Below are 22,625 nucleotides of genomic sequence, written 5' to 3'. Positions count from 1 at the left end.
GACTGGGCTGGCTGTAGCTCTAAAAGTTCCAAGGCAGATAACTTTGAGTTGAATATTTCATGCATAGGCCAACGTCAGTTTAAAGCATAGAGAAGTGATGTGCCCGGCAATTTTCTGTAAGAGATTGCGCATCTAGCTAATTAAGAGAATAGGCAAATCGGTTTAGTTCCTCCCTTACTGCTTTCTTGTTGTTAGTTACAGCTGTGAGAAATGTAGATGTAGCACAGATACCGTGAAAAATGAAGCTCATCAAACACTGTATGGGAAAAACAATTGTCAACTATTGTTCCCCTGCCCATCAGTTCAAGCACAGACATCTTTCTAAGTGGTTTGCAGCTGAAACAAAATACACTTTCACAGGGATAGCACACAGTACCTTAGAAGGGACTTTCGTGCTGGGAAGCTCTTCCAACATCCATTTATCTTCCTCCCACTTAGGACTAATCATTTTCATTGCTTTTAAGATTATAATCGTAAATATATTAATTATTCAAGCCAGGCTATCTCTCATAAAACATCTGCTTTTCCTCTTACATAGCAAGTGCTCTCTTTTATCATTCCTTAAAAACAGAAAGAATGAAGCCAAATTTTCATTGCTTAGTAATAAATCCAATTTATGATCATCCAAAGCATTATTTTTGCTTGCTTTTTATTTGTATTTAATATGGTGTATATTTCAAAGGGCTTCCTCCTTCAAACCAGTAGCCTTTCTAGGGTTTCCACCAAATTTTTCTTTAAGAAAAAATTGAGGTCAGATTTTGGAGTTTAATAAGAAATATTAGGCTTCTTCAAGAACTTGTTTCAGTAAGAACATAAGAAGAGCCTTCAGGTTCAGGCCAAAGGCCTATCTAGTCCAGCATTCTGTTCTCACATGAGCCATTCAAATGCCTGTTGGAAACCCACAGAACAGAACTAATGACACTCTTCCCATATGTGCTTCCCTCTGGTATCAGAGGCATAGCCATTGTCTCTGAACATAGCCATTGTGGCTAGTACTGGTCACTGATAGCATTATCCTCCAATGATTTGTCTCATACTCTTTTAAAGCCATCCACATTGATGGTCATAAGTACATACTGTGGGAGCAAATTAAATGGTTTAGCTTTGCACTTTGTGAAGAAGTATGTTTGTCCGTCTCAAATCTTTCAACATTGAACTCCACTGAATAACAAAGGGAAGATGAGAGACAAAGTCCAAAAACATCTTAATGACCACATGTTCCGCTTCCGTGCTTTACTTGAAAATACGACACTAATATAGTACTGAGGTGCTGGTGATTTCAATACTTCGGTCAAAGAAGAACCATTGTGGTTTGTTTGCTAAAGCGTTTGTTACTTGCCTACATACTTGTTTCACAAATTGTACAGTGTAGCACATCAAAACCTTTAGGTTTTCCTGGGTAAAAGGAAACCTAGTTCTCATCCCAGTGCTATGGCTATAGTGATAGTTTAGTGACAAGGTGAAGGAAAAACAGGGAGTGGGAAAGAGGATAATGTAGTATGACAGCAAGTGAGGCTGATATGTACCAAACCAAACAACAGAATGGTTTTTAGGTTAATGCACTGTCTGGAGAAGAACTGCTGACATAGACCTTGAGATCTGTGCCACTGAGAGCTACTGTGCTGATAGGCATATTGCTGCCAAAAAAGAAAAAGAAATTGTGCAGTGCCTTATTCCACGAGACAGGTGACAGCAGTTTCTTAAAAGAAAATGTTTAACCATTTGTTACAATCTTGTCTCCTTTACCTTTCTGAATATCTTGGGCATCATGATTGGAAATGCAGGGAGGAGGGTTAGATGCAACAAAAATCTCACCCCTCATGAAGCTGCTGTTAAAGTTAAACAGTCACCAATTTAGTTAACTTCTAGTTTGGCCCTTTTATTGGGAAGACCCAAGTTCAAATATTCACTCAGATATGGGTGGCCATGGACCAACCACTCTCTTTTATTCAGCTTTTATGAAAATAAACTTGAAGGATCATATGCACCACTCTGACCTCCACAGACGAAGGGATGTATGCATGTATGTATGTATGTATGCATGTATGTTTGTCTATCAACATAAACAGATAAGGATTTCCTTGTAGGATGCTGTACTCCCTCATTCCCGGAATGACATGTGTGTGTAAATTACCATCATGTGCGTCTTTATATGAATGTTTGTGAAGAGATAGATATAAATTATTGCTTGGGGAATGGCATGAAATGGACTCACATTGAACAATGATTTGAATGTACAGCACATGTTCATACAGGCAGGAGAGTCGCAGGAGAGTATTCCTCTTGTTTGCATCTCTTGATATCATAATAGTCACATTTTGCTTGTGCTTAATATAGATATTTGTAGTAAAGATGTGCCTGTGAGTGCCTCAGGACATAAAATAATTATTGCTTGTGAACTACTTGTGTGGCATTATGTACATAACCAAAAGAGGTTGACCTTGGAGAGCATGTTACAACATGTATTCTATCTTGTGTGCAACAGAGGTATCAGCAGAATCTGTTATTCTACCAACTTTCTTCTCATGATTTCTTTCTACTTGTCGCACATTTTTCCAGACTTAGTCCTTGGCAAAAGATGTTTGTTTTCTTAATAAATATAGTTATTTGGAAAAAGAATCCTCTGGCTAAGTAATTGCTAATTCCTTTGTGTATATTTCTGATTTCAGCAGCTATTCATCTTCTTTTCCCCCCTGGAAGTTGGAGAAGATTGGCAAAATATGAAGATATAGCAATAGGGTACAAAACAAACCAATATTTGCCTTTTCCACAGTTTAAACAATAATAGTTGAATGTGACTTTAAGCTATAGCATCTCTTACTCAGTTATGACAAAGCATCATCTGAGCAACACACATAACAGTTATTTAATGTCAAGTAGCACCTCTGAGAGACTAATTTTAGTAGCATATAAGCTTCTGTAAGTTATGGCCTACTTGTTGTGAGGCTAGAATTAGAAGTAATGGAAGCAGGCAGGCAGTGTATTACAGAGTTGCATTGTACGTATTTAGAGAAAGGGATGCTTTTACCTGACTAGTTTGTGACCTTGAACTATGAGAGTGCCTCTTGCTTGCATGGGTGGAGAGATGTGGGCAGTGTGGGCACTTCTGGCTTTTGCATAGCTCAAATATAGCCACACCTGTGTTCAACCAACTTTAGCCTCTGGCCTCAACCACCACTGGCATGCAAACCCGGGAAGGTTGCCCATGACAGAATGCAGCCCTCAGGCTCAAAAAGCTTCACCACCATAGCAGCTTCTTTAAACTGTTTCAGTCATGGTTTCTTTTGTGGTTTGGGAAAGTTTCCATATTGGAGTTACTTCATTTCAAGGAATATATGGTACTAGTATGCTAATACTGAAACTCTTTCCAGAAAGCTAAGCAATAATGCATATTACCACACCTCTCAGGGATTTTGCCTCTTTTTCTCAAAGTTTCCAGCTGAAGGAAAATGTCAGGGCTGTTTTCTAAAGGACCATTCCCCACCAGGTATTTTCAGTAGAGTCTGTATTCCCAGCCTTTTCTCTCCACTTTAAGGTTAAATCTACCCTATTTTCCATTGTGTGCTTTCCAGTCTTACAGTGCACTCCTAAGCATGTTAACTTGGAAGTAAATCCCGCTGAGTTCTGTGTGATTCACTCTGTGGTGAGTGTGCTTATGATTGCATTCCTTTCTCTCTGACTGAGATTCATCAATATGAACACAATAAATCTATGAACACACGAGAAAGCAAGTAATAATACTTCTGCCATAAGAGGAACTAGCTTGAGAATCAGTAAATGTCTATAGGCCCCACTGAATTGTCTGAGCTCTTAGGCTTCACCTCCTGAACAGCCCTCAGTTTTCTACATCTCAGAAAGGTGGTATTGAAGAATCAACCACTTAGAGGCCATTTACTGTGGACTCATGGAAAAGATAAAGTGCAAACTAGCTCTAATCAAAGGGAGCAATTCAATGTAGCATTATGGCAGTTGTTCTGAAAGCACAGACTTTTCAGCTTGCCAGTTGGAACGATCTCCCCTCTCCTCCCCACGCACTGTTCTGGGGGATTTCCTAATGTCCAAGCAAACCATTTTGGGGAAAGAGAGGGAGCAAGCCCTGTTGCTCTAGCAGAAGCCATTGTGCAAATGAAATTGTCAGAAAATATTGTACTAATTTCTAGTAACTTTATTAATCCATGCAAATAATTTGAAGGCACTAGGCCTTACTTATGATAGTCATTGCCATCTAAACCTATTTCATTCAGATATCGAATTGCTGGTCTTGTAATAAAAATACAGTGGAACCGTGGGTTGCGAACGTGATCCGTGCGGGAGGCACGTTCACAGCCCACAGCGTTCGCCACCCGCAGTGCCGCGTCTGTGCACATGCGTGACATGATTCGGCACTTCTGCACATGCGCAAAGTGCAATTTAGTGCCGAAACCCAGAAGTTCCGGTACTTCCAGGTTTCGGCACGTCCATAACCGAAAATGCGCAACCCGCAGCGATCACAACCCGAGTTACGACTGTACGTAACTTGTCCTTCAGATCAGCCTCCATAGCTGAGGAAAGGGAAAGTAGCAGTGCAACACTGATTTTTTAGAAAGAATCCAGGGGGGACCCTGGGAAATACAATCCTGGTTAGTATTGTTAAAGATAATATAACCAAGTATATAGGTTATTTCTTGCTGAAGCTGAGCCTGTATGTCCTGTTAGAGCTCTTCGCGAGTGTCAAGAGGATAGATAGAGGTGATCCAGTTAACACAGTGTATTTGGAGTTTTAAACAGCTTTCAAAAAGGCACCTCACCAAAGACTACTGCATAAGCTTAGTGGTCATGGAGTAAGAGGAGAAGAGTTGGTTAAGTAGCAGGAATAAGAGAGTGGGGATAAACGGATAGCTCCCAAAGTAGAGAAATGTAGATAATGGAGTCCCCCACAGATCAGTACTGGGACTTGTTCTTTCTAACTTGTTCATAAATGATCTAGCATTAGAAGTGAGCAATGAGATGGCCAAGTTTCTGATACTAGTTGTTCAGAGTTATTAAAACAAAAAGGGATTATGAAGAGCTCCAAAAGGACCTCTCAAGGTTTAGTGAATAGGTGGTAAAATGTCAAATGCAGTTTCAATGTAAACAAGTGCAAAATAATGCATGTCAGGACAAAACAAACATATACAGTCGAAATTTGAACTGATGGTGACTGGTGACTGATCTGGAAAGAGATCTTTGGGTCATAGTGGAGAACTCAGTGAAGATGTCGACTCAGTGTGTGTGGCAGCTATGCAAAAGGCAAATTCCATGCTAGGGATCATTAGGAAATGAATTGAAAATAAAACTGCAGACATCATAATGCTCTTATATGAATCTATGATACAACCACATTTGTGTGCAGTTCTGGTCACCTCACCTCAAAAAGGATATTGTAGAGTTGAAAAGGTTCAGAATGATCAAAGGGATTGAGCAACATCCCTGTGAGAAAAGGTTGCAGCATTTGGGCCTTTTTAGGTTAGAGGAAATGTGAGTAAGAGGTGACATTAAAGTTTATAAAATTATGCATGGCACAGAGAAAGTGGACAGAGAAAATCTGTTCTCCTTCTCACTATGCTAGGACTTGTTCTGAACCTCTTTGTGATCTTCAGATGAAGGGCAGTATTCAAATTAAACAAACAAACAAATACGTGTGGAATGCTTCTTTATGCAGTACATGGTTAAACTATGGAACTTCCATGAGACACAGTGATTATCATCAACTTGGGTGGCTATAAAATAAGATTAGACAAATTCATGGAGGGTTAGTCTTTCAATGGCTTCTGAAAACCAGTTGCTGAATATTGCAAGAGGGGTGAGTGTTGTTGTGTTCAGGTCTTGCTTGTAAACCAGAACAGGCATCTGGTTGGCCATGTGAGAAACAGATGCTGGACTAGATGGGCCATTGGCCTGATCCAGCAGGCTTTTATTGTGTTCATCACAAAATTAAGAACAACATTGGAATGAATGAATGAATTTATTAATACGGTCACATACCAGCTTCTGTGACATTGGAAATCTCGACATCCAGTGGATGATAACCCCAACATCTCTCTGACAATTTTTTAAGTATGACTTGTAGTCATGATAATTACACCAAAAACTGCTTTAAACCCCATTGTTGTCAGGATGATAGGAGACTTCACAGGTGAAGATTAATTAAATGAAATGTTGATCAGCAGTAGTTTTCTTTTTGATGTGGGGAATTGGAAATAGTTTTCCAAGTTCTTCCAAAGGAGTAACAGCGATGTGTGCAGAACTGGAGAGTAGTTTGTGTACTGCCATAACCTGTAGAAGATTTTAGCTTTAACTTATGTTCATCAAAGAGCCAAGTGCATTTTGAAGCTTTATCTTCAATGCATGCAATCCTAAGCATGTTTTTTCAGAATTAAGTTCCGCACAGTTCAATGGAATTTACTCCATGATAAAAGTGCTTAGGGTTGCAACTTTGCACAAAATGATTAGACAATTGATGCTGATATAATTGGGAAATGGAGTGTTTCTGGTCATGAAGCAAAAGTTTGGTGTGCTAAACTGCTAAAAGATATTTCCAAAAAGATTATCAGACCCTAAGGAGATTATCTGGGACAAGACATTTCATTATTAGAGAAAAGCAGCAGATGTGCAAGCTCAAAATCTTTTAAAAATCTGGCCATCATTACAAAAACTAAAGATCAGTCTGATGCCTTGGAAGCAAAATAAATAAACAAGTCTTAAAGCTTTGGTGATTTGGGACCCAGATTATCCATATACTAGCCCAAACCAAACTTCCAGAGCTTAACATCCTGAACAGTATATAAATTTGGATCCTTCTCTAAGGACCGCATTTTGCACAGCTATTTTTGCACTGTTATTTCCCACCCTGTGATATGTACAGTAGTTGCTTAGTGTATCGTTTCTCCTGGGTGCTTGGCTGCTGACATTGATTTATTTAAAATAAAAATGCGCTGAAGCATTTATTTGAGAAATGAGAACACTGAAATTTATAGAAATTTGTAGAAAATGCCACAGAGAAAAAAGTGAAAAGCACAGCAATGTGTGTGAATTACAGGTATTTACATTGTGATATATTTGCAAAGCGATAAGGTTACGTAGACATTATGGGTGATTAGCTGCACTTGATCAAAATTCACATGTTTTAATTTGGCAAGTGTTAAAAACGATCAGGTTCAGTATAGGTTGTTTTTTTGCTGGTAGGGGGTTAAGCAAGGAACATTGACATTATTTTATCATGTGGAAGATTTTTTAAAATTTAAATTGCTCTGATGCTAAAGTGCTGTTTTTCATAATAATCCTATTTGGAATACTCCAGTATATAATTCCATAAGGAAGGAACCAGTATGGCTGTATCAAAATGTATTTTTAGTTTATGAAAGTAAGTACAGAATTGTATAAAATGAGTAGGGAATTATAGGTTTTCTGAGCCTTGTAGTAGAATTGTGCCATAGAGATATAGCTACTTCTTGAATTTTATAGGATGGGGGGGGGGGGGGCTGAAGTGTTTGTCATTGTTATAGGATTAGGTTGTTAGTCTGGATGTCATCTTTGGATCCCTTCCAAGCCTATGATTTTATAATTGTAGAATGGGATGATGTAGAGGAAGAGGTTGTATAAGTGATCAAACCAGTCTCCTTTTTAAGCCAGGTCTGCTCAGTATCCCTTTGCATGACTAAACAGTTGGCTAAGTACAGGCGTGTTGCCTTACAAACTACAACTCTGAGATGCTTCCAGGAGACGGAGGCAGGCCTTCCCACCTTACATGGCTGGAGACATGAAAAATAAGCCAGGGACCCGTCTTGTCTTACCTTGAGCTGGGAAAAGTCAAGCGAGGCTTGGTTTGGTTTCTGTGTGGAACCAAAGCTTTGACTTTGGAACCCCTATTTACAAACCTCAAAGAGAAGCAAAATCTGTTGTGGTGCTAATCAGGCTGTGGTGACCCATGCTGTGCTTACCTTCCATATGGACTACTCTAGAGCACTTTAGGTGGGAATGTCATTCAAAATATTCTAGACTGGTTTGAACTGCAGCTTCCAGATATTGAGAGGGACTGCTACATATCATACAAATCTTAAAGGAGCTCCACTGGTTGCTGCTATGCTTACAGTCTGAATTCATGGTGCTGCTGTTAACCCACAATGTCCCAAATGAATCTGAATCAACATTTCTCGGTATATTATCTAGTCTGTACTTTGAGCAATGACATGTGATAGAGCCTTCTCCAAATGTGGAAATAGTTTTTCAGCACCAGGGAATTAATGAGTAGATAGTCACTGCTGTGGTCGATATATTTTGTTTTACTATTATTTTATCTGTTTTTACTGTGTTGATTTATTAGTTGTTTTGTTACTTACCCTGGAATATTTTGATGAAGAAGAGATAAAAACTGTACCTAAATAAATAAATAGTATGGTTGAACTGTGGAATTTGCTACTACAAGATAATGATAGCTGGCAACTTGGATGGCTTTAAGAGAGAATTATACATATTCCTGGAGGATACGGCTGCCTATTGCTACTGGTCCAGATAGCTATATTACCTTCAATATTGGAGAAACGTATGCTACTGGAGACCAGTTACTAACAATCACAAGTGGGAGAGTGCTATGGCACTCATGTCTTACTTTTGTGGGCTTCCAATTGGCATTTAAAGGAACAGAATGCTGGACCTTATTGACCTATATTCTGATCTGGCAGGATTCTTCTTATGCTCTTCATGTTAGTCTATAATCCCATCCACACTTACTTGAGAGTAAGCCCCAGAGACCACAGCTATACTGATTGTTCAGTTTGTGCCATTGCTCTCAGTTCCTTGCTTTTGACCTCTCTCCAAGCTATGAATTCATTTCTTATCAGCTGCAAATCTTTATCCAGTGAGCCTGTTAAATAAGCTGGTTGAGGCATGTTTTATATGTGAGAACATTAAGCACTGTATGTGAGGTTAGATGTTCCAGTTAAAATGCAGCCTTTGCCAAACATAACTACGCTCACATTTATTCATTAGTGGTATTTTCCTGCTAACACTGGTAGTAAACATCTTGGAATTTGCTTCAGATCTCCCACCCACCAAGGTGAAGTCCCACAAGAGTTTAATTTACCCAAGGAACTCTTAATCATCTAAAGAAATATGTATCTTTTGATTACCTCCTACACATGTTTTTCTTGTAGTGGCACGTTCTCATGATGACTTAATATTACCAGTAGATACTTCCATGCCTCATAGTTCTAACGAAGGTCAGAAAGTTCACAAAGTTTAAACCAACCAATGTTATATTCAGAACAATCAGTAGCTGTTTTCTTGAAATGGAACTGGGAGACAAAAATACACTCTTCCTTATAGGAGTGCAGCAACGAAACAACAAGGCAGAAGTTTGTGTAAGTAGTGAGTATCTTGTAAGTTGTTTAAATTCTACTACTATGATATTAATATAAATATTCATATAAAGAAGTAGCAGTTACTTCAAGAGTTAACAGCAAAATAGAAATACAAGCCACCAAGTGGCGGAATAATTTTTAAAATTATTTTCATTAGGTTTAAGTACTTTTGTTCAATACTTCCTCTTTCTCACTATTTCTTTCCTTATTTTCATCTGCTCTGTGCTGTGCCCCCAAAAATGAATGAAGGTTCTACTTTGGGAACAAACAAATTAGTCACAGATTCCAGAGTATTCTTCAGGTCAGCAGTCCTCAGCAAAATAGCACCTATTTTGTTATTATTAGAGTAGCCCTCAAATGCATGAATTCCGATGATTCAAGAAAGATAGGGAAACAAAGATAAACATAAGAGATAATTTTTGCATTAGAAATGCAGTTGTTAGCATACGCTATCAAGTATGGTATAAATGGCACTTTGTGTGGGCTTGCAGTAGAATGTTGACAGTAAATGTAGCAGAAACAACCTATATAGTCTGTAAAGCATCAATATCAGTTGCTGATTTACAGGATACCATACAGTGTTTTTAGTTGTGTTCACATTCAAATAAACAGGGAGAGTAGTTCAGATACTAGATCTGCATTGGTTCGATAGATCAGTGAGTACATGAAAGTGAAGGATATATAACTCCGTGTTTCTGGGTAGAGAATGGGTTAATTTATCCATCTCTGCATCTTCCACAAAGATGGACTGATCTTCCACAGTCTGGGTAAGTGTACAGAGCTGTCACTAACAAGATATGTCTAGGTGGCTTCATCATAATGAAGATAAAAGCATACCCATTGCTGCTATAGATTTTCCTGCCTTAATGATGCCTGCAAAATGTGTTTTATTGTTTAGTAGAATCCCTTTCAGAGAAACTTGTTTAAAGGGCCATCTGAAATTGCCAGAGGACCAAAAGTGTTACCCTTCATTGATGGGCAAAGAAGCAAACTGAACAGTGTGTGTATGTGTAAGCAGGCACATGCTGTACCAATGCAGTGATGTCTCAGGCAGTTGTGTTTGTAAAATTCCCAATTACAGAAAAAGATTCGGAGAGCTTTTTGCTATAAGTAATTATGCCACTACCAGAAGAAAAGTGATAAGGAACTTCATTGTGTAATCATTTAAGTTGAGTTTCTTTTAAAATGGTTCGTATACCCTGGGGTGGACTTTGGTAAACTTTCATAATATGGTGCCCTGTACGAGACCAAAATTTGGTGTTTCCAGATGGATCTTCTCAATTACAGATCTGCACTATTTTTCACCCTCTCGGCTTGGTTACCTGGGCAGAGGAACCGCCTACACCACCCTAAATTGGGTGCTGATATACCTAGGCACGGGTTGCATTGTACGTCCTGGTTTGTAATTTTGCTTACTTCTGCAAATATCTTTTCCCCAAATGGTTGCACTAATTCACATGTCCACCACATATGGAAATTTGTGCCAATTACCTTGCAACATGTCTAGTGTCCTGAAGAGGATGCTTTGTCTCTATAGCTGTGTTAGATGACAACTTAAAAGAGTTTTCTCTAATGTGCATTGATGTTGATTTTAGGGGAGGGGTTTTCCAGGGGAAGAGCCTTAGAGAGCTGTCAGAAGTCAGGGACATTCAGTCCTTGGGGCTGCTTCGTTGGGACAAGACCTACTGGGAAGAGTTGCTGTGATCCCTAGGCCTGCACTGTTTTGGTTTCTTTGAATAAAGAGTTCACTAACACCAAGTGGCTTATTGCTGACCTGCTCCCTCTAATGCCTCTACCCCCTGTGTGGGTGTTTAGATGTGGACTAAAGACATAGCAGGGAATTCAGCATTGAGTTATGTCAAATGTTCTATCAGCATAAACATTACAGCTAGCCAGATGGAATGATCCCTACTCTCCTCCCCTGCATGCTATTATGGGGGTACTCTAGATACCATCCCACAGCCCTGAGTCAATTTCAAGAGGCGGTGAAGGAGGGAGGGAGGGGAGCCCTGATGTGCAAGCAGAAGTCCTTGCAAAGTCCTTGTTTCCGCTGATGAATCCCACCCATACTTATTTCTGGGGGCCTTTGAGTCATGGATAGTTATTGCAATCTCAGCTGCTGCCCTGGGATCCCATGGGAGAACGGGTAGTATAAAAATAAAACAAACAAATCTAAACTAAAATAAAATAAACTATAAAATAATCTATATCTCAAGGCAATTCATTTGGATTTATCTTTCAACAGTCAGTCTGCATTCAGTGCCCACTTTGTATGCCCACTGGACTATCTTAGGATCATGGGGTTGGGTGGTGTGTTTGTGTGTGCCCAATTTTAGTGGCATTAAAATTTTGAGTTACTGCATTCATTTCTACAGGAAGCTCTCACTTCCAATCCTGGGAATATATAAAAATAGTTTCTCCGCAGGAACAAAGAAATGACCTTTACAAACAATGAGATGGTTTTCTCTACACTTTTATATTTATGTGTCTCTTCTTTCATCTGCTTTTCCATCCTCTGCATTCCATTCCCCTCCCCATCAGGTATCACACTTCTTTTAACTGTTAGTCCGTATGTGGCAGGAATTCATTTATAATTTTTGAATGTTGTGCTTCTGTAAACCTTTGTGTTACGTTGACTCTGCTGCAAACTTCCTCTTGTGCTTGGGTGGTGCCTGTTCTTGTTGTTGTTTAGTCGTCTTAGTCGTGTTTGACTCTCCGTGACTGCATGAACCAGAGCATGCCTTGGAAACTCTCACTTTCTTCTCAAAGCTTCTCCTTTCTTTTATGTCCATGGAGTTTTCTTGGCAAAATACTGGAATGGTTTGCCAGTTTCTTCTCCAAAGACACTGTATTAGAATCAGTATTTAGGTGACAATGATGATTACAAAAGACACCATAGTTCTTCAGTGCTTTATCAACCTATTCTTTATCTGAAGAAGCTTTCCTAGACTATCCTTTGACTCCAGAAAGTGAGGATCTTAAAATTCTACATTTTTGTTATTATATGTGATTTATAACTAAATTATAATAAGCACCATCTAACGACTTGATTTTTAGCTTCATGAAACCCTATTTGCTTCAATGGGGACATTTTGCTTTTGTAAATGCATATAGAATTGTTTCTGCCAAACATAAACTGGAAAACTATAAGCTAGGGCTTGCTGAATGGCAATCAGGCTATGATTGCTCCCTCAGACTGCTTGTGTATTATTTCCGTTACCAGTTAATATTCAGTGTGTGGCTATAAAACTTAAAATAAACAGGGCCTCGGGTAGAAAGAGAGAGAGAATATAGTGCAAACTTGAAGGGCAGTCACAGTGTAAAAGGTGTTTATCAAGTCCTATCAGGAATGGTGAAGAGATAATATTTCAAGATATTTTAATCAGCACAATCTGCATATTTATTACATGTTGAGTCTCTTTGTATCAGCTATACAGCTGGAAAATGTTCCCACATATTAAAAAGCTGGAATATGTTGCCTGTAAAAGATAATGAATGTCAAATAACTTTTTGCCAGCGTTCTTTAACTGATGAAGTTTCTTTCAGGCGCTTCTTGCAAGCCCAGTCAGGCAGATTTTTTACTTTTGACCACGGTGTAAAAGGCCATTCTATTTAACTAAAACATTTACTGCTGTTCACCATTTCCCAAACCTACACAGTAAAGTGTTTTGGGATCCTTGGGTTACTGCAAAGGAAGCGAATAAACTGTGTTAAGTGCTGTAGCTTATGGGAAAAAATAATATACCAAAGCTTTACTCTACATCGAACATTCTTTATAAATTTGAAACATGGCAACTGAGTGTGGCACATGACTGAATGGAGCTAAGTTTTCTGAACAAAGGAGGTGCCCATATAGAGGGAGGTGATTGAAGGACATAGCATTTCCCTGGCAAAGTCACGGCTTCATGTTTAATTTAACAAAACATTAAACATTTCATGTTTAATTTAATGAAACAGAAGAACATTAGGATTTATAACCTTAATGACACCATGTCAAGTGCTATATAATATGAACTGCACTGCATATTGCAAAGGACGTGCATACATAGAAAATAGATTCCAAGTGCTTTTTGCTGTGTCATTGGTGTGTGGCGGGGGAGGGGCAGAAAACAACTTCAGCAACAACAATAGCAAAAGCAACACATTAGGCATGCACTACTAGCCGAGCTAATTTTAGGGGTGCTATTAGGAGGCATTTAGGCAAATCTTCTAGCATTTAGCATCAGCACAAATGCAGTTGTTTCCTTACTACTAGTACCTCTGAAAAAAAAGGTCAGATGCTGTTCAAGGGAAGAAAAGATCACTCCTTAACTCTTACCTAGCGGAAGGTTTGGAAAAACTACAACACCGAAGAGGCAAAGTTGGCTCCAAAAATTTTGAGTAAAGTAACTGAATTATGAGCAGATACTAACTGAACTTCCAGAGCTGCTGTCAGATTAACTGTATCCCCACATATTATTTTAGCCATTAGATCATATGGCTGTGTTGATAGGTAGCATTTTGCCTTTTTTGTAGAAAAGAAAGTATTCCTTTATTATTTTTGAAATGCTGATAAATAAGCAATCATTTCAACTGCATCTGAGTGTGCTTTTGACATTTTTGGCAGTCCTTTTTTTGGAATATGGAAAATGCTTCTTCAAAAGATAATGAATTATGTTAGTAAATAATTGTATAGAATCTTCATGAATTGTTTTGAAAACAGTAAGGAACTATTTTTTTCACTTGTGAATAATTATCAGCTCAAAATGTGAGTTGTGATTGTCAAGTATTTGTAAACCCACTTCCAAAGACAAAATAACCTTTCTATAATAATTATTAATTAAGTTTTTTAAAATGCTCACGTTTCCCCAGACTAGGTATGTTCACCAGTCCCTAAACTGAGAACTGCAGGCTTAGTTCAGGAACTTTGGAATGCAAATGTGAAAATACCCAGTCTTCTGAAAGACTTCTGAGCACTTAAGGTTTGCTGGGAACTGTAGTTCTATGAGGTGTAAACTATGGTGCCCACAATTCTTTGAGGGATAGAATGTGTTTCAAATGTGCTTTAAAGGTACACTGTGTACATAGCCTGAATCTCTGTGTAATGAAGAACATTACCTGTCATTAAAGAGAATACAGTTATACCTTGGGTTAAAGTCGCTTCAGGTTGAGCGTTTTCAGGTTGCGTTCTGTAGTGACCCAGAAGTAACGGAACGGGCTACTTCCAGGTTTCACTGCTTGCGCATGTGCAGACACTCAAAATAACGTCACGTGCATGCGCAGAAGCAGCGAATCGCGACCCGCACACGCACAGACACGGGTTGTGTTCTGCTCAGGATGCGACTGGAGCTCCAGAACAGATCCCACTTGCATCCAGAGGTACCACTGTACGTTAGTCTCTACTCACGCACTGTATTGTGTGCTCACTGAAACCTTATGAATTCTGGCATGCGGACAGATAATAGTAGGGGAACATAGGACCTATCTATGTTCATCCACTTTTTGTTGCAGTCCGAAGCTCCAATAAGCATAGGAAATGTGCAGGAACATCAAGCCTGAGTAGAAGCCTGAATATACAGTACTTCTGTTGCCTTGTCATGCCAGTGAGAGGATCATTCGGTGAGGGGTGAGGAATGCTTTAATTTCTCAACTATCCACTGCATCGTCATGATACTGCCTTGTGGTAACACTTCCTAGTGACACTTGGTAGAGGAGGAATTGTTCACTGTTTCTTTCGCCTTTTTACCACTCATGACTGATATCAGTATTAGATAGTTACTATCCAGTAACTCTGGGATTGTGCAGAATGAAACTTGGTTGTGCAACTTTAGCAAGGTGTGCTTTTGTAATTCCTTTTTACCTTTTGAGACAGGGGAAAAGAAAACTAAGTATTTCCTAGAAAAAGGTTCTTTGTGGAAATTCAACCCATTTCACTACAGTAGTTATGTCCAATATCAGTGACCAGCTTACCAAGTAGTAAGGTTCAATAAACCTTGCCACAACAGAGCAGCCAGGAAGGAGGAGTGAGTGGATGGTTGTGGCAGCTGATGGGACATCTGAGTTGCCACATGAACTGGTGATATTGTGAGAGCTTATTGAACCCTTTGGTTTGCTTTTATTAAGTTACAACAGTGGAGAGAAAGAGGCAGCCTGTCCTGTTTCACTTCCTGGGGCAAAATAGGAAGGTACTGCCGCTCTCCCTTCCCAAAGCCTCACTTACCAGGGTTGTGCGGCAGTGGTGGCACAACCCTGGTGGAATGGGCTGGTGCAGCCCCCCACAGAGGCACCGCCCTATGGGATTCCACTGCCCGAGGTGGCTGCTTCAGCCATGGGTGGGCCATAGAGAGGCCAAGAAGGGAACAAGCTGTGGCTTGGCTGCCGTTGCAGAACCTGGCCACAGACAAAAGAAAATATATGCAGGCAGCAGCACTCCCCTCCTTCTGTTCTGCAGCTGCAGGGAGGTCAAGGGCAAACTCAAACAGCAGGAGAACTTGTCAGCTGCCCCCTTCCCTTAGGGCCTAGACAGAATTTGAGAAACTATTCTAAGTACACTTTGCAAACTGTCCCTCTCTGTGCTGCAGATGAATTCATCAGTCAGGACATGCACAGCATGCTGCCAGCAAGGTTGGATGTGGGTTCTGGAGGAAGAAAGGTAAATAGCTAGGTTGTATAATCTCCTGAAAGCTTCTCATCCTCTAATGACTAACAGGGTCATTCAGCACATACTGCTGAAGTGGGTGGAATTTTCACCATTTCATTTGCAGTTCACCTTTCAAATGATGGGCAAAGCAATCGAATAGCAACACATTAACTCAAATACACTCCAGGTACATATTATTGTTCATGGTAGCAGATCGTTTTGATTGTTATAAACCACTAAATGTGATTGCATTGGCACTTAATGAGCATTAGAGTGGCTGACAGTGACCTTTGAGTCCAAGATTCTCCAAACAGGATTAGAATACATACTTTGCTTATCTCCAAACTCTGTGGTTTGGAGAGGAGCAGTTGTTTGACTATTCACCACCTTCTTTATACTGCTGATACAGCTAAGCTTTCAAAAGTAATAAATGTCTGAGGAATAGAAAGATTGGGCACAGTTATTAAGTGCTGTTGCAGGAAGACAACTTGTGGAATGGTATTTGGCAGGTTCTGGATCCCAGATGCTTGTAGGCTGACAAACTGTAGATTTCAGATGCAGTTTCTTTTCTGAAAATCAAAGAGCAGCTTAGCTTCTTGCTAGCGAGCAGCTAGTTGATTGTGGCTTGTGCACATAAGATTATAGCCTAGCAAATAACATTCTGTGTGAGAGCGAAATATACTGTAAACCTATACACAATAGATAGAATATGAGATTCAGACTGTTAACTGACATCAATAATTAAATAAGGAATATTCAATATTTTATATATTTTCCCTTTGGATTCTGGTTGTTCCTTTCAAGATTCCTGAGATGAGATTTAATATCAGTTGCATTTCAAAGCTTTCGTATAAAAACATAAGATGTGCCATTTTTTCATTCAACTGTGATAGCACAAATCTAGGGTTGTTATTCTGTAGAGTAATATTCCAGTTGTGTGGATATGAGCGCCATACCTCCCTCCCTTGTGTGGGAGCTATGTTCTACCACTTCCCCATACTCTATGCCAAGTGCTTTGGACAGTTTCTCATGCAAAGGATCTTGAGGGAGTTAAGAAATGTTGCAGAAGAGATTAGGAGGAATGCAAAAATACACAGGGCATAAGAAGCCCTGATTTCAGGGTTACAGAAATATCTGAATAGTGCTGAGAGCAGCTGTTTTACAGTGGTTGTACAGTTTTGTTTTGGCACAAACATGTCATGGCAGTTTTCTTCGTATGCCCGAAGAATTTTGTTTGCATCTCCCTACATAGGATTTATTTAATTTTGGTCCTTAATCTAGAATCCAGATTAATTGTTACTTAAAATAAATCAGAGCTGTATTCCCCCCCCCCCCTGTACCCTTTGACATTTTAAAAAGCAACCTTGTATTAATAATGTGGAACATGCTACTTGCTCTCTCTGATACAGCTCCCACATTAGCCAGATGGAAATGACAAAAGACAAATATGCAGAAATTACTTCTATTAATTTTCAAGACAGCCAATGTTGTGGATAATATAAACATTTGTAATTGTCTTAATAATCTCTCTAGAAAGAATGCAACAACCCTAACAGTTTGTGATTCATTTCAGTTTTTCAGCTTTTCTCCTGGGGAATTGTTATGCTAGCAAAATTTTAATCAACTGTTTCACTGGCAATATTGAATTTAGAAAGTTAGTAGCTACTAGTTACTGCATGACTTCATTAGTATACAGGAAAATCAGGCATTCTACAGTGATTAACATCTATTCAGAACTCAGAATGTATTATGGGTTCTAAATTATCTTAGGAATTAATGCAATCTTTTCAGAGGGCTTAAAATATGATAATAGATACAGCATTACTAGCACCTGCAGCTCAAGGTACCAAAGTTATTAAAGATGGTTGTAATTATATTTATTATTATAGAGATCTAAATGAGGAAAAAAGTAAATGTAATGAGCATGAATAAAATAGTGATTCTTTATTGAAAGTCTGTTAAAGAAATATGTCCTTATATATGAAATTGATATTTTGTGCTGCTTTTTCAGAAGTATGTTTATGAACTTTCTTGTTAAATCTGATAGCATTTTCCAGTGGCTTTTGCTAATACCACTGTCTGGTTGTTTACAAAACTACTTTGTACATCTATAGCAGGGGTTGTCAAACTGGTCCCTACCACCCACTAGTGGGTGTTTCAGGATTCTAGGTGGGCAGTAGGGGGTTCTACGGCACAAGCTGAATCCTCCTTCCATCGAGGGCGGTAAGGAAATTTTACCATCAAGAAAGATGCATTAGTGGGTGGTAGGTAGAAAAAGGTTGACTACCCCTGATCTATAGTCACAAAAGAAAACAGGACAAGCAAAACAGAGAAACCATCGCTCTTCCACTCCTCATGGGATCAGCAGTATGCTGAGACTCTTCTGCTCTTGATTAGGCACAGTTTAGCACTACATCTGAACCCTAAGATGTGGTTAATATTAACTATAGTTTGTTCAGACATTTATTTAAGCCATGGTTTACGCCAAACAAAGCACAGTTAAGATAAACCAGTTTTTTGGGTTGAGATTACATGACAAGGTGCAGTTAATCAGAGCCAGTGTGGTGTAGTGGTTAAGAGCGGTAGTCTCGTAATCTGGGGAACTGGGTTCGCGTCTCCGCTCCTCCACATGCAGCTGCTGGGTGAGTGAGGCTGAGAGACTTCAGAGAGGTGTGACTGGCCCAAGGTCACCCAGCAGCTGCATGCGGAGGAGCGGAGACGCGAACAAACACATATTAAGAATATATCAGTAATTTAACTAAAAATAATAATCTGATAGGTGAGACTTTCAAAATACAAACTACCAGTTATTTCAGTAGAAAATATAAAATGAATTTTCCTTTTCAAAGAATTTGAATCAGCCTGCATAAAATAAAGAATGGTTTCAAGGAAGCGTTGCATCCTAATAGATCAATATTAAGGATTGTGCCACTCCTGATCTGTGGGAGTTTCCCCTACAGACTCCCTAAGTATGTACATAATCCATAAATCAGTACTGCTACACATCCTAATTAATTGTACCTTCCTTGTACCAGTTTCTGAAATGAACAGAGGTTGCATATCAATTATATGCGGGGTATTTTTTATTTTTTTACCATTTACTTTATTTTATTCATTCTATATCAGATCTTTCTTCCATCATACAACCCAAGCACAGTGATTTACTGCATGAACATGTTCTCCAATAATTTCAAATATGATACTGGACCTTGCACATAAAGTGTGAAAATCTTCTTCCTCAAGTTTAGTTAATGGAGGACCCTTGGTGATGAACCCCATATGTGCATCATAACATCCTGAACCTGTATAAGAATGGCTGTATCAGGGAATTTAAATGCAGTTTTCCTTGCTCAACTGCAAAAAGCCTCTGCTGCAAGAAGGGTTGGTTTCTAGTAAAACTAAACAGTAGAGTAGAAGATAAATAAGATATCTAATTTCCTCACCCCAAAGAAATGAAGAGGCAAGTCAATAAACAGTGTAATTATGAATTCATTCAGAAAGAAAAATAATGACTTTCTGAAGTGACACAGCCAAATCCAATAACTAACGGTTTGCCAGGCAATAATAATGGTATTTGTATCTCTTTTAATTGACTTTAACCTTTCCCTTCATCTGCGAACTATTAAAAAATTAAAGAGGAAAGTATTTAGAGACACAGATTTACATCAGTGCATGGCTCACATGCTTTTAATGAGGTCAAAGCAATAAAGAGCCTGAGCAGTTTCTGTAGTCTAGATGATGAATGGCTGTCTCATGCAGTGCTTAGTGGATACTGTAGGTTTGCAGCTGTTGTTTGTATATTAAGCTAGAGGTTTATACCTGGGGGAGAAAATATCTCTTGAGTATCTCTCCTCTCAGGCCCTTCTTCAAGGTGTAGCTTTTAAATCATGTTGGTGGAAGCAAGTCGGATTGCTATAAAAACAAGCTCACAGCAACATATGAAAATTCAATGTCAAATCAACAGTTGTTGATATCTGGCACCAAATTTCCTCATTTCAGTGCCACCAAAGGCTACACTAGTTATTTGGGGCTTGTCTTAGTTTTACCCATCTACACACCATACTTAAGTATTAAAGCTTCATGGTACTTCAGTAAATGTGGGCTGAGCTGTGAATTTGTGTAGTAAAGCAACTTTGGATCTGCTTTACTATCCAACCCAGATTGGTTTAATTGATAAATCATGCTAATTTCACTACTGGAATTGGCACTCAGAACTCTTTAGCCCAGCATAAATTGCTGCAGATCCTGAGTGACAGCAGTACCCAACTATGGGCAGTGCCAGAGAGGAGGCAGGAGAGGCAAGCACCCCACAAACAAGGGACTCACCCCTCTTCCCTCCTGTGGCTGAACTCCTGCAATATATGGCTATTTTTCATTTAGAAATACTAATGTGTGGGACACAACTTGTACACCTAGAAATGTTATATCCTCCCTACACATTTTTTTCCTAACCACAATGAAAGCATCCAGGATATCAGCCACATATTGGCATGGCTGGGTTGGAATAAACCACTGTTTAGTAAAACAAGATTATGTTCCTTTGCTGGTCTGTGAAGCTGATCTTAGCTTGTTCAACAAAGCACAGATAAAGCAAACTGTATTTGGTGCTACATGAGAATATGGCCGGTATATTCACAAAAAAATCATTTAGTCATGGTGGTCATGTATAGGAGATGCCGCCCCATTTCCTAACAAACCCAACCAAAATAATAAGGCATGTACTAGCACTCTTAAGGGGATAATTCTATTAGAGAACAATGTTTATGTGCCTATTCCATAGTTCCCCACTTTTTTATTAAATCATCTGCCATGCATCATAACACGCCGCTCCATTTTAGCATATAAATTATTATGGTAGTTGCTGTGATAGCGTTGCAGAGGGAGACTTGCTAACAGGTTCTGTACAGGGGCAGGTAATAAAGATTGTGCAGGTAAATATTGAAAAGTATTTAAGTATTATTTGGCCTTTTTAAGTCAGGTCAAACAACAGCTAGCTGGCTTTGTATGAACTGTCATTGTTAAACAGATCATGTAGCCACTAGTATCCCTCTGTAGCCTTTGTTTATGTCTATATTGATTCTTCCTTTGTCTTATATGTTTACCTTCAGAGAAATCTGGAATATTGGCTAGTAATACTGCTGAGCCTTCAACACCAGTTAAGGTGATTACGATTAAAAACAAAACAAAACATAACAGCACATATACCAGTAATCCAGCAAATATAGCTCTTGTAGATACATTTGACTGCTTTGAACTGACATGTTTTTATCAGCATAGAATAGAATACTTGGTTAGAGATTCTTCACGAACTACAAAATTTACAGATACACAAAGTATACCTGATATACCCTCTAGTGGCACAAATGTGATGTATGGAAGCCCAGAATCAATTATGATTCATTGGGCGTTTTTGCACATAATGCTAAAAACCATGGCTTAGAACTACAGAAAGAAGTCTAAGCAGGCCTCTGGTTCATTCTTCTTCTCTGGCTAGTGATCTTAGGAAACTTGGTTATTTTAACTATGGTTTTTCAAGCAAACCAGGATCAGACAGTGGCTTTTGAATCCTGACTTCTTAACAAACCATAGTTTAAAGTAACCCAAGTCCCTCAGACCTAAGTTTGTTCCTAATAGGGAACACTTTTTATGTTTAAAAGTTAAAATGTATTCTTCCAGTTTCTTTCTCGTGGCTATGTGGGCTATGAGCTATACTGCACAAGCTCAAGTCTTGTTGAGGATTATTCTAGGAGCATTACAGCGGTACCTCTGGTTACGAACTTAATTCGTTCCGGAGGTCCGTTCTTAACCTGAAACCGTTCTTAACCTGAGGTACCACTTTAGCTAATGGTGGCCTTCCGCTGCCGCTGCTGCCACACGATTTCTGTTCTCATCCTGAGGTAAAGTTCTTAACTCAAGGTACTACTTCCAGGTTAGTGAAGTCTGTAACCCAAGGTGTTTGTAACCCGAGGTACCACTGTATGTGCAAAATGGGTGTTGTGTACGTGCAGGCCAAAATTGTGAGTATCTCTTGGTAATTATGGAACAATTTAACTACACATCTGTATTTGCTTACCCTAAATATTTGGATGCTGTCTTTCTCTACTTTTAGTAAATATGGCTTATGCACAATGTAGCTAACAATTTTGTAACATGTGAAAGATTCCGTAGTCATCTGCAATAATTTCCCACCTGCCTGCTCCTCATTCCTCTTGATGTCAGTCGTTTACAGAATTAATCTTGCTGTGTTGTTCCACATTAATGTATATGTATGACTTCCCCATTTTACAGGATTAGTGGAAGTGAATAGTTTCAGAATGGTAAATAAGAACCTGCTAGACATTCCACACATTTTAATTACTATTTTTGTTGTTGCTGCATTCCTGCTTAATATCAATTTTGTTCCACTGAAAAATATCAAAAGCTCAAATATTTTAAGTTGGTTGAAGTAAGTCCCCTGGCTCACATCACATGTGCAGTGCAATTTATACAGTAAGCTGCATTGTCTAAGAATAGAATTGTGAGGGCATGCATGAATGCTGACTAGAATCCTACGGGAAATGAAAGCTGCATAAGTGAAGGAGTAAACGTTTTCAAGAAACTTAGGAGGGAAATCTGTGTTAAAGAGACAG

At 39.0% G+C, this 22,625-nt stretch overlaps 1 protein-coding gene across 24 annotated transcripts in view; it reads left to right on the top strand.

Annotated features, from left to right (window-relative positions):
* TENM2 (teneurin transmembrane protein 2) overlaps nt 1-22,625 on the top strand; it is a 753,140-nt gene that overhangs the window by 447,746 nt on the left and 282,769 nt on the right. The window contains exon 1 of one of the 24 annotated variants that reach the window (XM_083430647.1): nt 9,291-9,384. The exons of 22 other annotated variants lie outside the window; for them this stretch is intronic. In XM_083430647.1, coding sequence (XP_083286773.1) covers nt 9,306-9,384 — 79 coding nt within the window. In that variant the 5' untranslated portion in view covers nt 9,291-9,305. Of the gene's footprint in view, nt 1-9,290; nt 9,385-22,625 lie in introns of those variants that run through there. One more of the 24 variants, XM_083430653.1, reaches the window with a different exon arrangement.

Source organism: Podarcis tiliguerta (assembly GCF_965153285.1).
Source record: "Podarcis tiliguerta genome assembly, chromosome: 2".
NCBI lineage: Eukaryota > Metazoa > Chordata > Lepidosauria > Squamata > Lacertidae > Podarcis > Podarcis tiliguerta.
This window is presented reverse-complemented; position numbering and strand designations above follow the sequence as displayed.